This window comes from Rhopilema esculentum, chromosome 2 (genome assembly GCF_057945365.1).
Source record: "Rhopilema esculentum isolate cy_ngs chromosome 2, ASM5794536v1, whole genome shotgun sequence".
NCBI classification, from domain to species: Eukaryota; Metazoa; Cnidaria; class Scyphozoa; order Rhizostomeae; family Rhizostomatidae; genus Rhopilema; species Rhopilema esculentum.
In genome coordinates this window covers 6498798-6516552 of record NC_142816.1, presented here as the reverse complement: position 1 = coordinate 6516552, position 17755 = coordinate 6498798, and the positions used below count along the sequence as shown (strand labels likewise).

General features: G+C 37.3%; 2 protein-coding genes and 1 non-coding gene across 3 annotated transcripts; all 3 read left to right on the top strand.

Annotated features, from left to right (window-relative positions):
- The first annotated feature begins 2982 nt into the window (after nt 1–2982).
- Nucleotides 2983–5434, top strand: LOC135695723 (uncharacterized). The gene is made up of 2 exons (XM_089109523.1): nt 2983–3487; nt 4042–5434. Exons 1-2 carry the CDS (start codon nt 3415–3417, stop codon nt 4734–4736), a joined length of 768 nt encoding a protein of 255 aa, XP_088965649.1. The 5' UTR covers nt 2983–3414; the 3' UTR covers nt 4737–5434.
- Nucleotides 5435–5587: 153 nt separating this feature from the next.
- Nucleotides 5588–17373, top strand: LOC135695512 (uncharacterized). The gene is made up of 8 exons (XM_065214626.2): nt 5588–6696; nt 8255–10504; nt 10987–12540; nt 12863–13099; nt 13328–14311; nt 14775–14816; nt 14988–15203; nt 15519–17373. The coding sequence occupies exons 1-8, from the start codon at nt 6600–6602 to the stop codon at nt 15938–15940; spliced, it is 5802 nt and encodes a 1933-aa protein (XP_065070698.2). The 5' UTR covers nt 5588–6599; the 3' UTR covers nt 15941–17373.
- On the top strand, nt 5658–5730 carry Trnac-aca (transfer RNA cysteine (anticodon ACA)). The gene has a single exon. It is a non-coding gene; the product is annotated as a tRNA-Cys (tRNA).
- Nucleotides 17374–17755: the final 382 nt, after the last annotated feature.

Here is a 17755-nt window from a genome sequence, read left to right as displayed (position 1 = left end):
ATTGATGATAAATCAAGATATAGACATTACAGGTACAGTAAAATCCCATTATAACATACTCGGTTATTACGTACTTTCGGATATAACGTACTGATGTGCTTGGTCCCAACAAAAGGTGTGCTTGGTTTTAGTCAATTTTTACTTACCCTTGTTCCAACGTACTTTGGATATAACATACTTAATAAACTGGTCCCTTAAAGTACGCTATAACTGGATTATACTGTAAGACAATTCATGTGAGTCCATATAGGAAAGATATTGCAGTAAGAGACATTTAATTTTGTTTTGCCCATAATGTATATGTTACATTAATTTTTGCCATACGGATTGTCTAAACTGGAATTATCTTGATTAGTTGTCAACTTAAATAGAAGAAATGTGGAAATATTACTAACAAGGTGTCTCCTTTTGTTGCTGTATCAGTTATCTGTTTTATCATTAGGCTGCTTTTCAAAATCAAAATCTTAATTTATAATGAGAAAGATTGCTGTCAATTTTTTTTGGGCTCATACAGTTTCTTCTGCAAGTAAGTCAAATTATGCCAATTTTTTTCAATACTAAAACAGTGATCATTTTCATCATGCAGAGGAGAAGAGAAAGCAGTAACATTTTCTATCATTCTATTCTAGGTATCTGTAAAACTTTTATGAAAATGTTCTTTCACATGTTTTATCATATCTAAAATCATTTGGATTTTCAGTACCTTCTCAGAAGTCTAAGGATAAAATGGAAACTGTAGTTCACAATGCCTTTTTCGTGCAACAGACTTCTATACCCCTCTTCTCATGAAAGGATATGGTATGTTTCAATTTTGAGTACAATAAGTCGGAGATTTTTTTTCACCTCGCAATTTCACGACCAGTTGAAAATATCTTCCATTTCGAATTTAATTAGATGAAATTGCAGTTTCGTTGAAAGGAGAAAAGACCTAAAGGAGAAACGTCACGTGTTTTTAAATTGCTGAAGACGAAAGACAAAATGACAGGTCGCCTGCCAATTTTTCTGAAAGGCACCTGCCTGCGCCAAACATCATCTTCACGTCGGAATCTAAAAGAAATTGAAAAACATCTGGTGCTGAAGAATGTCTCTGGAAAGAGATGTGAGTTCATTATACAGTTAATTTCGTAATCTCTACCAAGAGAATGGGAATTTTGCTATACAATTATTGAGCATAGGCCTGTATCAAATTTATCTCTTGAACCATATGTTTATAAACGGCTACTTAGGCCCGATCAATTTAAGCCTGGTAAATTAATGTACAATCTTCGAATATCAAAGCCATCGTTATTAAAAGGCAAAATATTGTAGCTACGTTTTTCAATGGCTTTAGCCTTAACAGCGCTAGGGCTTCGAAAGCTTTCCTTATGTTTTGAATAATATTGGTTTATTTGTGTTTTGATTTGAAGTCTCTGAACACCTGTTTTTGAATCTTATCAAAGGAAAACTTGTTTTTATAAATTCAGTTGCAGAAACCAATAGTAATAATGATTACTCTTATTCTTCTGGAAAAACATTTTAATAGAAAATAGTTCGACCTGGTGATTATATTTCAGCTGAGCTTTAAATCGAAAACTCCCTTCTAAGTAAAATATGAAAAGAATTTAAAAGACTAAGACCCCGTTTACACTGTCCCGGGACAATTTTGTACCGTTACGGTTCGCAAGTGTTTACACTGTCGCGGTTCCAAATTGTTTTGTTTAGCCGTTCCGTTTACACTGTACCGGTACGACCTTAATTTAATGGTAGAACATTGTTTAGAAGAAGCTGTATTTAGTCAACCAAGGCTTTTATTTTGCCGCTGAAGTCAACAATCGAATTTTTATTGTGAGTTAAAATGGAGCGGAAGGCCGATTAAAACTTTACTTGGACGAAAGACAAGGTGGCTTTAATTTTCAGTGTTATTTTAGACTACAAAACTGCAAAGTCCAATCAAGGCTTGGACTGGGAAACACTACAAGCCTTTTCTGTGGTCGTCTTTTCTTCAGAATTTCCTTTTCTTCAGAATTTGAGAACGTAGTTACGCCACAATCAAAGCCTCGATTACCTGAAACAGCCATACAAAAGACCTCTTTGTGAATCCGTGACAAAATCGTCTCGGATAGGTGTTTACACTGTCCCGTTCAAAAACGGAACCGTGACGGTACAAAATTCGTTCGCTTTCAAAGCAGGGTCAAAACTGTTCCGGATAGCAGAGCAAAATCGTCACGGTTCCACAGTGCTAGTGTAAACGCAAGGGCGAACCGCGACAGTTTTGTCACGGTTCCAAACTTGCACGGGACAGTGTAAACGGGGTCTAAAGGTGTTTATTTGAGGGCTTAGGATCGCCATCCCTACGTTCAATGTGGTTTGATTTTCGGTTTGATCATAATTGCTTTCATGCATTACGTTTACATGTTTACTTCTGCTTGATTTATTGCTGTTGTTTCCCTTAGAGGTAATCGGCTTATCAGAACAACAGGCCAATATTCCTTTGAAATATTCTTTGATAATTAGATTTGATCTTACATTTCCATACGTCGTAAGAATCTTGCCGTTTTCCTTTTCTCATTGATGCAGTTTTATCAAAAAATGTTTTACTTTCGTAGATTTTTGGTAACTACTGGAAACATTTGTTAACTCTACTGGTTATAACCTCATTTTTCACGATTTTGACGGTATGGCAAAGAGTGCAATTGGATGAATGCACGGAGGAGAACGATGGTCTCGTGCTCCACCGCGATGGCTGTTCCATCGTGGTGTGTATTAAAGGAAAACAGCATTTCTTCGAAATTGATCACAGGAAGACAAACTGCCAGTTAGATTTGCCGCGTCCTTGTCCGTTCAAAGGAGAAATTTATATGCCCGGGCAAATTATCCAACAGATGAAAAACCAATTTCTGATATGCAATTCTGGACAAAAATTAAAAAGTGTTCATATTTTGAAAGAAATTAAAGAGCACGAAATCATAGCTACTAACTGGTATTGTATTTTGTTTATTTATAATTTGTGCAGTTCTCTTTCAGTACATGGCATGTATCTCCTTTTATACTTTGCGCGTTTTATGGTGCTCAGCAAGCATCACGTCTTTCCCCATTGCTCTACAGAAATCTTTGTAATTTTCAATTTAGCACCTTCCCAATTATAATAAGCGTAATTATACAAAATTCCAATGGCATGCTCTTTGCCATTGTGATCGTACATCGCTCTGGTTAATTCGATCTAAATTGATTTACCACCCCACTGCATGTTTGAGATAGGTTATCTTGCTTGCTAGTTCCTTATTATGATCAATCGGTTTTGGGTCACCTGTCAGCATGAAAACAAAGACTGCACAATTGAGCAACCAGTTTTTCGCTTGACACATTCACTGGCGCGTTTCGCTAAAGCTGCGGCTTCGTTACTTCGAGAAGTAGTAACAAGCGGTGTTTTTCGACATGGATTTTCGATTGTTTTTTCTCTCGTTATCTGCTATTACTTTGAGCTCATTGGCAGCTCCTGCTGATAGAGGTATGCATTGTGTTCCATATTTCAAGCTGTATACGTTTGCCTGGAAATGCTTGTTTTATGCAAAATTAATTTTGTGTAACAAGAGTTTTTGTGTATGCAAAATATACAAGACGATTTCCAGATTTTCATGAATTTAAAGAACCTTGGAAGAAACAGATTTGTGTATTGCCTCTAGCTGCCTCGACAAGAACCAATTTTCGTTTGTTAATTAAAAATAGCGTACACATTTGATCTGCAAATCAACCTTTTAGACATATGATGAAAATGCACTGAAACGGAACATGTTTTTTAAGATGTATTTTTCTAAGCCCCACTAAAAATGTCAAGGGGACAATATTTTAAGACTTGCATGTTATTGGCTCTTTGCTCAAATTTTTATAAAAATTTTCTTTAAAAAAATTGCTGCAACAACATCAGTGAATCTTCAGCAAACGTAAATCTTCTATTTTAAATTCAAACCCAAGCTCTATTTGTATTAATTTTAAATTTTGCAGTTGTTTGATACCTATTTGATTTCTTGATTATTTTTTACGTATTTTTTTATCCTTTTTCAGATTTCGGACGACTCTCACAACGAGATATTCCACAGTTTCTAGAGGAAACAGCAAAAACCGCGAAATTATTTGGTCAAAAGGCAATAAAGTATCTAATCCCAAATACTCAAAAATCTGGAATAGCCGTATTAAAGCCGTTTTTGAGAAAACGCAGCACCAAGCGATCTGCTCTGCCACATAAACAGTCCGCCATTTACCCTATGCCAGCTAACAACTTATACAATGCGAATGTAAGATCAGTCATTGGTTATCCTGTAGCCAATGGAAATAATTATGCAAATTCTTACAACTGGAACATGAATCAATATAATAACGGGAATACAGCTTTCCAGCGGTCCGTTATCCCAGGTTTTACGCCTCAACAATACCAACAGTGGTCACAATATGCTAGCATCAATAATGAGAAGAGGACATTAGATGACAAAAAGGATAAGGTCAGAAGCGAGGCTGATACAAAAGCGAGTCTGAAGGATTTTCATGACTTGGTGACGGGCGTCGACTCAGCCTTGTTGTCGTACACAGATCAAGGTGTGGCTCTGAATGAAAAGCTAAAGGGACCAAACGCTGGTTCTAAGAAAAGGGAGAAGATAGAAGACGCAAAAAAGCGATCTAAATCACCAAAAAAGTCAGCGGAAGACGAGTTGAAGAAGATAACGGAGACGTTTACGGATTTTATTTGCGGAGATTCTTGCTAATAAGCGTGCTAAAAAGCCAAAATTGGAGTAATTGAAGAGAGAAGAAAGACTAGCTATTGATTGTCGTTGTCATATTCTATAAGAGCTTTTCTCTTCAATAACTCGTTTGTGTAAAGTCACGATGGAAAACTTTAACAAGGAGTGCGCATGCTTTCCCCAGTTGCCATGTGTGTCTTTCATCATCACCTGCATCCTTTCCTTCGGGGGTATTTGCGCCATCTCCATTGGGGGTATAGGCAGAATGCTGTTTAGGTGTGCACTCCTTGTCCGCATATACATTCAGTAGCTTCTTCCCTTTGGAAGGCTCCATATACCTTATATTCCGTTAAAACGCTAATGTTAATGGTTGAACGTCTTAATTTATGTACCTTCAGAAAACCAAACATTACGATTCCTGCTGCTAACCCAGTATTTTATTTTATATCAAAAACCAAAATATTTGCATATGTTCAAAATAACGTTGATTAATCAAAATTCTATCATTTTCTTGAAAATATTTTGAAGATAAACATAATAATTGTCCAAAATACACACTTTAATAATATATTATTCAATTTTGTAAGTGTAGTTTAAATTGTACTTAAATGCATACTTCTGCACATGTTTTGTATTTCTATCTAAATTTGATCGTCAACTCCAGAACAGAGGGCGTCTTTGTTCTCCTACTTTTAGAATTCTTCATCCTAAAAATCATGACGAAATATTTGTTTCATTACAACACAGATATCTTCTTCTTATAACAGTAGACACATTACTGTACTATGAGATAATTATGTATTTTTCTTCAAAAAAATTAGATGTATTCTTTAGTGACCTTGCCAAACATGATTCTAGTACTTGAAACAAAGTTTGAATAAATTCTAGGAAAGAGAGGGGCAGTGCGGGTGAATGACTCGGCCTTGGGTGTTGGCTTGAAAGCACGACCCGATAGCTCAGCGGTAGAGCACTTGACGTACAAAGTCAGGGGTCGTGAGTTCGAGCCTCGCTCGGGTCGGTTATTTTCCCGCACTCTCTATTAATTAATTATCTTCGAAATCCTGTTGTCTGTAAAAATTCTAGGAAGTGATTCAAAATGCTTGAATGCCCGGTATTAAAACCGAAACATAGGATCTGTTCTCATCCAGCCACGCCAATGTTGAATGTGGGATCCATTGAAATCAAATATCGCTGCAGCAACAGAAAAGCAAATTAAAACCTCTGTAATACTGAAATTTTATGCCATGAAAAATATAAAACAGTTTCGTTTTCAGGCTACACCGAAGCTTAGGTAAATACGTTGAGAGAATACGTTCAACGGTAGGATTTTAGTATTTGTCTGGATTTAAAGAAAGTTTCTTGTGACGTTTGCCTTCCCTTCGAGTGCCGTATCATTTTCAGGTAAACCTTCTCAAGTGGTCTTCGAAAGGAAGAATGTTGGGGAACCCAGACCACCCTCACCATGGGAGTTCCCAAGGGTGATTCACTAGCCGCTTGTGGGCCAACTCCTTATTACGTTTGCTATTAAAATAAGTAACGGTTTCAGCCAAGTTGAAGTACGATGCAAATAAGAACTCATTGCACAACCTAGCTTAGCTGAGCAGCGACTGGTGTTTCATAACGAACCAATGGTCAACATAAGTTTGAACCAACAGAGCGTGGGCGATTTGAAGACGCAGCGAAAGACAGGCATTGAAAATCAACTGAGTAAAACCGCCATAACTGTATTAGAAACGAAAATGGTTGCTTGTTAAAAGCCTAAGTTCCTTCTTGATATCGTCAAATCTTTTAACTGCTATTATTATATTGATCTCATTGGAGATACATTTGTTACCATGAATTTTTCAGATAAGCTGGATTGAAATGTAGCCTTCAAACCTAACCAGTATGGGTCGCAATATGGATGCTGCTTTTACAAATTTGTATTTTGTGCTGCTGTCTTCAGTTGTCGCTTTTCAAGTGATCTTTTCGAATGCTGTAGCCGGTAAGCAAAGGCTTTTTGTTTAAATAATGCCACTTGCACCAAGCGAGTTTTGTGTGAAAGGGTCAGAAGATTTCGTAAACGCAGATGGTTTTGTTGAAATTTGCATTCGAATTATTACCTGCTGATTGGAAAGCAGATGATAAAGTCGCCGATTTTCCTTTGAATAAACCTCTCCACTCTTGATCTTTTGCTCTTGAGATGATATAAATCGTAAATAAATCTCCAGATTAATCTTCTGATTGACTTTCAAAAGAGACCAACATTTAGCTTGTTGGGCAACGTGCAATCTTTCTTGATTAAAATGTTTTTAGTGAACGTATTGTTGCTTCGATCTAACTTTTGACCTTGAGCTTAACGGAAATGAAAAGCTCAGCGTAATCAAGAACTTTAGAGGTATTAATGTACAAGTGGTTATTAATGTCAGACGAAAAGCTTCAGTATGTCTTAAAATGTTTGCATGTTGCAAAGCAACTTTTATATTTTGGTATTATCAAGCCAATAACAACACCAACACTAGGTTAAATGATTTATTGAAAATGCTTTCTCTCGCAATTACGAGAAAGGTAATTATTTTCGTTATTATCAATACACAGCCATGAATGAGCAGCAGCAATAAACGTGACTCTACAATATTCAAAATTAACTTTATGCACAAGCAGAATTGCATGCACAGGATTAATTTTGATTCATTTTACGATTGTAAACATATTGAAATTTCAAACAGGATTGATCTGCAATAGAAATAAGTTTCATTAATCAAGAGCATGAATTCATTAAAAATTACTTAAAGATATTAAGCTTGCCTTCAATAACTAAATGATAAACTATAATGTGCCGTGAATTCAGAGATTCTTAAAGCCACATGTCATGTTCTTTGTTTCATCGACATTTCATGTTACTTTTCTCGCAAGATTATGCTGATGCCAAAATCCAATTTATCTCACATCTCCTCCAATACTTTTGAATACAATTTGTTCAAGTATTAAATCTTTGTCTATCCCTTTCTGATGAAACTGACGGTATTCCTTGATACCATTTTTACATTATTTTAACCAACGCTCTTGGAGGTGATATCCCAATCAAAATGTCTTTTTAAAAAAATTGTGTTTCAAAAGAGAGAAACAAGACAAAGGAAAAGAAAATTAATTATTTAAAAGAGTCTTCAAGTACATTTTAGAAATTAGAAAATGTTCATCTAACCTAGGGCAGATTCTCTTTTCTTACACCTTTGCTACCCATAAAATCTGTACCCCTCAATACTTTCTATCTTAATTTCGAAAGAATTCAACAGAATAGCAAATACGTTTATGTTTTTATTTCTTTATTTTTATTAAAAAAAATTTGTGGTTTTAGAGGTATTTACCTTAATAACTTTCTGACAACTTATAGAAACAAAGTGATTAAGATTACTGTTAACTGTTCTATTGTCATTTGCTTATGCATTGAGCTGATGACTGCACATGTTTATAACTCGGAAAAAGCGGCTTAGAACCGTCCTGGTTTACTTGCCTAAGAGGAAAAACATCTTTTAAGCTCTAATAGTTGTTTTTCATTGTAGGAGGCAGTCTACAGAAAGAGAGTTTTCAAGCCAGGCAGAGACGAGGCTTAATCAAGATGTCAGATTTACTGCTACAATTAGATAGAAAAAAAATCGACAAAAGAACTGCTGATGTTCAGCTAACAAAATCCGTTTCGTCTTCAAACAATAGTATTTCTTTTGATAAGACAACTACCGTTAACAAGAAAACAAAAAGTAGAAAGACTACTAAAAAAGTCAATCTTAGTTCTATAAATGGAAAGACCAACTCAATGACAGGCGGAGAAGTAATTGCAAAGCATCGAGTTAATAAAATGAGAAAAAAGAAGAAATTAAGAACTAATAAATCTATAAAAACTGATAAGAGCCAATACAATGCAAAGAATGATAATTTGTCTGTAAGAAGGAGAAAAAGTAATGTTTCAAGTTTGCAAATGGTACAAAAATCGAAATTAAAAGAAACCAAACTGAAAAATCATCATGCACACAGGACAAAGAATAAAAAAAAATTGTTAAAAGCAAGAAACGATTTGGCAAATGATTCAAATAAAAGACGATCCAAGTCAAGGAAAAGTAAACACAGATTCGTTAGTAGAGGGTCTGAAATGGCTTTCAGGCAACCTACTAGAATACCTTTTAGAAATTACCACCTTGTCCGAATTCCACTTTTTAGTCTTGCCTCTCCGTATAACGGAAGAATTCCGGATTATACTAGAAGTGGACGCAGTAGGGTGTATTATGGAGATGTTGCATATGATCCAGAAAATGATTATGATGATTATTATGCTCAAGAGAGAAAAGACGTGATACCAAAACCTGAATTTGCCACCGTGGCAGTGCGTGGTGCCAAGAAAGATACGTTTTTTCCAGAAAAAGGTTTCAAACAAACTGCTTATTCGCCAATTGTCTCAGCTGTGCAAAATTTGGATCAGAGTGAGGCTAACTTGTTTGACTCACTTCTTTCAACTGGCCACGAAACTACTAGGTTGAATGATAATATTGGCAGCGAGCTCGCTTCTTTTGCGGGTTCCCCGAGTGATCTCGAGGTTTACACGCCAACGGACACTCCAGGAGAGCTTTATTTTGAAAAAGATGCCAGTGTCGGTAACCCTACAGATGAAATGCAATATTTAAATCACAGGACAACCAGCAAGCCTTCTGTTGGACGAACTACTTCAAATGGCTTGGCTGATAATGAGGAGAAGTTATTGTCAATAGTGGAGAAAGTAATTGAAAAACAGCAAAAGAAAAACAAAGCGAAATCCAACACTGAGTTTGAGAAGGTGAAGCCCCAGAGTACGGTGATGATAGGCGATACCAGCGAGGTGTTTAATACTGGTCATTCGGATCATGAAAAGGCAGAAAAGGAAAATAAAGACAAGCTGCAAGATTTTCTCAGTCGACAACCAAAATTTGACAAGAAGATGAAATCATCCAAAACAACAAAGCATGCATCAAAAACGCCAGGAAAAGTATTGATAACCAAGCAAAAGGCGAAAATGCGAGCAGCCAAAGGCAAGGGTAGGAAAGTTATTTCTGAAAAGAAAAATCAGAAGCTTCAGAAGTCATTTCCATTTGAGAAGCTCAAGCCGCCTGGTAATGGACACTATGTTATTGTAGAAAATGTTTCTCCTGCAAATGATAACCTGCTTATGGAGTCAATGAAACAGGTTGACCAAGAAGAGGACAGTTCAAATGAAAAGACGTCTACAAATAAAGCAAAATTGCACGAAACCGAATTGCAAATAGACACTCAAGGAAGTAGGAAAACAATCACGAGTGGGTTTTCTCAAAATGGTGTTGGAAATATGCCACATATGATCAAAGAGATCATAAAAGAAAATGTTCCCCAACGTGTAGAATATAACCATAGTGCTAGTTTCAGCAGGGAAAGCGAAAGGCAGGCTGGATACGAAGTCTTACCATCGTCAGCTACAGACTCAAAGGCAGGCAGGTGGTTGACAATAAATGAAGACAGCGCAAAAGTTGTTTCTGAGCGCAACCCCAACGACTTGACTGTTGGCGGTGACAGTTCTGAACCGGCAGCTCACAAGGCAATGACCGGTAATAAAAGAGACGAAGACGCAAAGGAGAACAGAACAGCTGCTTCAAGCGATACAGAAAGCCCGATCGAAAAACCAGCCAATACCTCAAACGCTGATGAGGCGAGCCCAGCAGAGGAACCAAAGGTTGCTGACGATGCGAAAAACCAGACTAGAACTGAGTCTGGTGAAGATGAGAAGACACCGAAAGCCGGACCATCGGAGCCTGGTATGTAGAGCTTGAATGAGTCAAAATATTCTGTGAAAATATTAATCGCTTTAATTTCATGAATATTCAAGAAAACAAATTCCTTTGAAAAATATCATCTACCTGTATCAAAAGAACTGCAAAGCTGCATAAAATCTATAAAATAAATAAAACTTAAGCGCATAAAGTAATTTTTTATCAGGTAAGGATCCATATGCTAACGTTGTTGTTTTAAATGTCGAATTTCTGTTGAAATGTTGCCTGCCTTGTATAAAAAATTTAGAAGGAAATAGGAATGGGTGGGAATTGGCGAAAAGTTTGACCGGAATGGGCGAAGATTTGGTGGGAATCACGCTACCGACAATTCATCCATAATATCAATCTATAAAAAATTTGAAATTTGATTTCATACTTTTATCAATGGACTTAAGCTCAAACTTATAAAGATATAGAACTTAGCAAAATATTCAATACAAAATTTGCAGTTTCAACATTCTCTACAGCAAAATTGTCGAATCAACAAACTGGTGAAGATTTTGCGGATTGGTTTAATGATGAAACACCGGAGTCGCAGAAACCGCCTCCGGTTGCCACTCCGCCAGAGGCCGGCTCAGTCACTCCTCCTTTACCCAAAAATCAGACAACTGGCTGGCGCATACGGGACTATTTTCTTGATGACCAAAATGCTTCAAATTGGGATCAGATTCGGACTGCATGGACTAACAAGAACGGAACACCCTTTGTGTTTAATAATAGGATACAGGTGAATCCAAGTGGAAATAAACCAGTTACGCTTCCGCCTATCCAGTTCGGAACCGGCGTTACCATGCCAACTTTGCCCACCATGGCCGCGCCAACTGGCGTTCCAATGCATGGCTTCCCAAACGATGACGATGAAGAGGATGAAGATGACGATGAAGTTCCAAAACAAATGAAAATGCAACAGCAACAACAACAACCTCTAATGCAGCAACAACAAAACCCAGCTACAACCCCCTCTTTCGGCCTTCAATTCCCATGGCAGTGGCACAACAGGAGACCAAAAGAAGGACGCTATCATGGAACCAATCTCCACTTCCATGGCAGACCAACTGTCCAGACATTGGTGGTGACGACGAAGAAACCAACCACGGCAGTACAACAGTTCATTGTCACTAGGCCAACGGTGACAACTTCCAATCAAGGAGAATCAGACAGTGCTAAAAATGTCAACAATACAACAAATGCCGAGGAGCAACAGAATGAAGCTGCACAGGAGCAGATGAAAGAGAAAACAGAGAAAGAAAGTCAGGAGCAAGGAAGTCAACCACAAGAGGTTAAAGGTCAAGAAGAGAGCAAAGGTCAGACTACCGTTGACAACGAGAATGAACAGGGCATTAAAGGTGACAAAGGTCACGAGATGGATGAAAAAGAGGCCCTTTCAAAAGAAACAGATGAAAATAGTAAGGATAGTTTAGGCAAAATTGCCACGCAGGATCAAGGTAGTTCTAATGAGAGCACCGCCACGATGCCTGATGGAAACGCTCCAAAAAAGAGTGAAGATAAAGAGAGCAGTCATCGAGTAGCAGAAGGAAAGTGGAGCGAAGGTACTAAATTTGATGGAGTTTTGAATGAATCTATGACTCATAGTAATACGACCGTGCAGCAACTGGATACATTGAAGGCCTATAGTCGAACCGGCTACAATGAAGGAAATGTGACGTCATTCACAAAGCCACCAGAAGGTTTGCCAATGCTAAGCGAGCCTACAACTAAGAGTGTGCAAAATTTCTTGCCAGGATTAAAACCCCCGTCAACAACATATCAAAACTTACAGAATGATAAAAATTATTTAGAGTTCCCACCTTGGAGCGGGGGCTACATCAAGGAACTAAGAAAATCCTTTCCAAATGCAGGTACTAGTGTTAATAAAGTTGATGCTAATGTTAAAGGCTCTGCACCTGCATACGAGTTAGATAAAAATGTGGATGCGCAGCTGAACAAAATTCTTGTTGAAGAGAGTACAAAAAAGCTTCCATCAGATGAGAGCGTGAAACAAGAGGAAAAGCTTCCTGGAGGTGAGCGTCTTACTTGAAAATACATGTTGATTAAATTATTGCTCCAAAATTTTGCAAGAGCTAGACAAAATGTTTTCTCAAATGAAATTCAAAAAAGTCCTTTAAAATCCTATTCCCCTAAAAGTCTAATGAGATCTAAGATAAAACACATCTTTCAACGAGCCAATACCATTAATGCTTATTCTAAACCTATAACCAGCTTTCTGATAATATATCTTCCCTTTTCTCAGAATTTTAAGATTATTATGGTGATTTTCCCAAAGGCAAAAATATCTTCTACACCGCAAAAAGCTGAACTTTAAACAAACGCTTTTCATTTAAGCTGAAACAGCAGAGGAAGAATCTCAAGACTCGTTTTCATTTGAGAGCAAGCTCCTGCAGAAAGAAGAAAGTGAAAAGGCAGAAAACCGCGCAAAAGTCAGCGACACTCCGATTAATATGCAGGCTGAGTCGATCAATTTGATTCGCCAGAGAGCAAGTGCTTCGCAGAAGGCTGAACAGCGGCAGCAGGTCTTCGCTGGCAATGGTACTAATATCGCCTACGCAGGGGATGTAGCTGGTACGTAGTGAAAATCATAATCTAAGAAGTTTGATCTAAGAATTTTTAGAAAAAGAAAAGTATGTCAGGGATTATTTTCTTACCTTCCTTTTATGTTGTGGTAATTTAACCGTTTTGGTGAGTTTAGGGAGCAAAATCCTTTCTTTTGCCTTTTGTCAGCTTCTTATCAAAAGCATTTTATTACTTCTAAACACACAACTAAATCAAAATACAATATTTTTAAAACAGCAACAGGAAATGATATGCAGCAACAAATCCGCCTGCCCGACTATCATACCGAAGCAACTGGAGTTAAAGAACAGAAAAGTCCGTTTATGATCACCCAGGGCGGTAGTAGCCAAAGCAACAGCTTAAGTGGATCTGCAGCCTCGCAGCCATCACCGGGATCAGGAAAGACCCCGAGAATCAACCAACCAAGACCAAGCCCCACGGCAAGCCCAAAGACAACCGTTGCAACTCCCAGGAAAACACCATTTGTGAGTGAAGAAATACACCATCCTACACCAAAGCCACTCTTTCCTTTTAACATTTTATCAAAAACGCTTTCGAAAGCAACAGTCGGCATGAACAAAGACTCCGGAACAGAGAAGACAGGGCGCAATGACATGAAACCGCCAACGGTCACGCAAAACGTCTCATACTCTCCGCCTACCGTATCTAACTTCTCATCTTTGCAGCATAACGAAGAGGTCCGGTATCAAAGTGGAGAGACTAAGACAGAAAGTACCACAACACCAAGCTCAATTGGATACAAAACAACAGACTGGGCCAAGGCGTTTACAACGACTGAGCGGACTGGAAATCATTTGCCAGAATTGCAGTCCTCAGCTGGTAACAAAGGTAATGAAGCGGCCAACCAGCCCCAAAGCACTACGCAGCATAACAACACACCGATTACAGTGGTAGAAGGAAAGTATCAAACAGATACAGCAACAATGCGAACAACTCCTGGTACGGCTCAAAGACCTCTTATCGTAGGGCCGTCGGCTGCAACCGCGTATTCTTACCAAAATGCTTATCCAAGCGGTATACCGTCGTATGCTCCTCAACCGCCAATTGTACAAGCGAATCCGTACGCTCCTTCTGGGATTAGTGCTGGCTGGAATGTTCCAGGTGCACAGAATGCCGAAGCGAAAGCTGCTGATTCTTTATCGGATGCCTATTTGTCTAAATTTGGTGACCAGCTTAACATGGAGGACCTGTATTGGACAGGTAAATGTGCATTGTTTGAAATAAACTGAACTTTGTTAAAGAAATGAGTTAAGAATCGTTTTTCAAAGAAACACATCCTCATTTGCAATAACGTTCATTTCATTATTTTACCCCAACTACTAAAACAGCTCGCTCTAAACAAGGAATATTCATTGCAGGTGACTTTTTGAAAGCTTAATTCAACCACTGGGTTTTGAAGATTGTCACTCATACTATAACGAGCTTTTGAAACCAACCAAGTTTAAACATGTTGAAGTTACTGCAACTTAACACAAGAAGCCAAAGTCTGCTCAAAGTTTGGACAAGATACTCTGTTCATACCCTTTTATCTGCCATTCTGAAATAATGATTTTGTTCCAGTGCCTTGGCTTTCTGGCGAGCCTGTGCCATGGGATAAAACAAAGATTAGCAATAAATTGTTTTTCACTAAAATTTAGAAAATACACATTTCCATTTCTTTCAGATTCTACTGAAGAAAAAGAACAAATCTGCAAGCAACAGAAAGGTAAAGACTTTTTTTTGATGAAACAGAGCCAAGGGTCATATAGGAAGAAACCATTATTGCTTAACCTCCGTATTAGGCCGTTGCAATTGTCTGAAAAGGTGTTTTACGTATTCTCAAAATTATTTTTTATTTCTGTTTTTCGTATTCTCAAAATTATTGTTTATTGCCTAGGAACAAACGAAGTCGTGCATTTTCTGTGTTTTGGTGACAGCCTTACACGAGGTTACTACAATAAAGGAAAAAGCCACCACCCTTATACAAACAAACTACAGTTCCTTTTGAACAAGCTGGACACGAAGAAATGCTACATTGTTGATAATGAAGGGAAAGATGGAGAACTAGCTTATGAAGAGATGCCAAAACGGCTGGAGTCCATACTAAAAGATGGTAAGTTGGGATCGGTACACCCAGCTACGTTATGTTAAATTCTAAGGCTAAGTTCTAAGACAAAAAAATTGCTAAATGAGAGGAGTAGCAGTTATTAAAAATTTACTGGTTTTACATAAGAAATTTTGATGGGCTTGCATCAAATTGTTTTTATTTCCAGTATATTGCAGACAGCACACTGAAACTCAGAAGTGCTTGCTGTTTAGTGTGAAACAGAACGACACCAAGCTGTTTTAGATGTTTTCGGCTGCAATATTTTGTCATTAGGCCTTGCTAGCATTAATTAAGCTTATGTAACTTTCTCTCAACTTTTAGGAGGTACAAATTACGAGTGGATAGTAATCCTCGGTGGCACAAATGACATTTATAACAAAAAGAAAAGCAAGAAGGCATCGGAACAAGAAATTACTCAAAACATTATATCAATGCATGAAATTGCACGACAACACAAGTCAAAATCAGTGGCTGTTACAATACCTGAAGTATATTGTGAGACACTGGACACTTGTCAAGATGCAAAACAGTTGAGAGAAAGAGTGAATGGCAATATCCGTAGTTATGCGTACCAGAATCACGACAGAGTTGTATTGGTTGACCTGGCCGATATGCTGCAGAGGTCTAACGTCGGGAGAGACATGATGGGACAGTTTTTCGAAGGAGGACTGCATTTAAAGCCCCGAGGATATGAGAGAATGGCGATTATCATTTTTGAGGGTCTCAAAAGGGCACTGAGCTAAAATACAAAGGCCAAAGTGAGGTCAAGTTGAAAGTTCAAAGGTGAAATATATCAAGTGAAATGCCAACAAATGTGGCATTTTGGTATGAAAACTTCAGGATGTGCAGATTTTAGTCACGTCGTAAATTTGAACGAATCTCGTCGCATTGAAAACATGAATGAAATATCATTTGCTACCCTGAAACCATATATTTGAGTAAATGGAGGTTGTAAAACTTGGCAAAGTTGAAAAAGTTATATCGAGAAACTTTCTCTAAGAAAACACCTTCAAATGACACTTAAATTTCTGCTGACGAAAGTTAACTTTAAGCACGAGGTCATATCAACAAAATTGAAGATTCGAGATAGAGATTCAAGAAGAATTAACTTCAGTTCATGAAAAAGACTAAATTCTCTGAATCCTAAGAACGTATAAACGTAATAAATATATGAAAATATGAGAAAAACATAATGAAGTAAATTTAAAAGAATTCAGTTGCGAGAGCGAAACCTCTTGATGACTTAAATAGTAGCTGTTGCAGTTGGTCTCTTTGGAAAGGAACTCGAAAACCATCCAACCTATCTGTAGATAGAATTAACCTGTAACTTTCTGGTAGAATATTCGGACTTCTCGTAGACACAACGATAACTTATTTTTCAAACATCAGACTTGTGTTAGATGTCTTCATATTCAGACCCATGCAAAATTCCCAATCTTTTTCTAACTTTTGCAATCTTTTGACCCAGATGCAGTTTTTTTCCACAGCTGTACATTTCAGTGACATAAACACATAGATATGAACTTCACCCTAACCCTAACCCAAATTGTGATTTAAATTACTGCATTGAATGAAAAGCATTTTCAAGATAACAGATTTCCATTGTAAAATATATGTTACTCTAGCTGTGCAGTTTGCATTTGTAGGTACTCTGCAAATGTTATCATTGTTTCTATGCTGATTCTTTAACATAGGCTCACAATAAAGGAACCTCAAATATTTTTAGTCATATTTTTGAGACCAAAAAATATTTACATCTATTACAAATTTCATACAATTTTGGGCATCTATCTAAAGTTTTGTATTTATCTGCCCTCAAATATTGACTACGCTTGATATTCTAGGTCCAAAACTTGTGAAATACTTATTAAAAGTCAGTGAATTATCAGCCCCCATCCCCCAAGGTGACTTGTATCAACTATATTTTAAAAGGTACACAAATGCGATTTGATAAATTTAGTGTATAAACTTCTTCACCAAGCACCCAAAAATGAGTGAAAATCAGCGTTTATGAATTGGTCAAAGTTAAAAAGTTTTTTCTAGGTCCGTTAGTCAAATTAACGAATAAATTTAATGTTATAGCATAACAAAATTATAATAATTTGTATTATTAACCTGTATCCCCTGTAAATAAATTGCTGAAGGTTTATGAATAGTAACATAAAAATCTTGCGAAGTCTGAACAACTTTACTCCTTGCTGCATCTGTCTGTACAAGTATCATGAAACAAATTTTGCAAATGTTTTTCGCCCCAAAATCTTAATATTACACAGATTTCATAGTTTATTTCTAACTTCTAACAATTTTGCAATATTTTCCCGAAATGGCACCCAACATTTCTGCATGTTTTCTCAAATGGTATCCATAGTTCCACAAATGGTACCCCTAAATAGCTGATTGATTGATTTGATTTAATACTCCAATTCTACTACAACAATAATCATTAACAAAATACTGATAATAATAACATAGAGAAAAAACAACCACACAATGCAACTAATAGCAAAGCCAATAATGACACGTCCCTATACCTTCAAACATGTTAAGGTCCCCCCCCC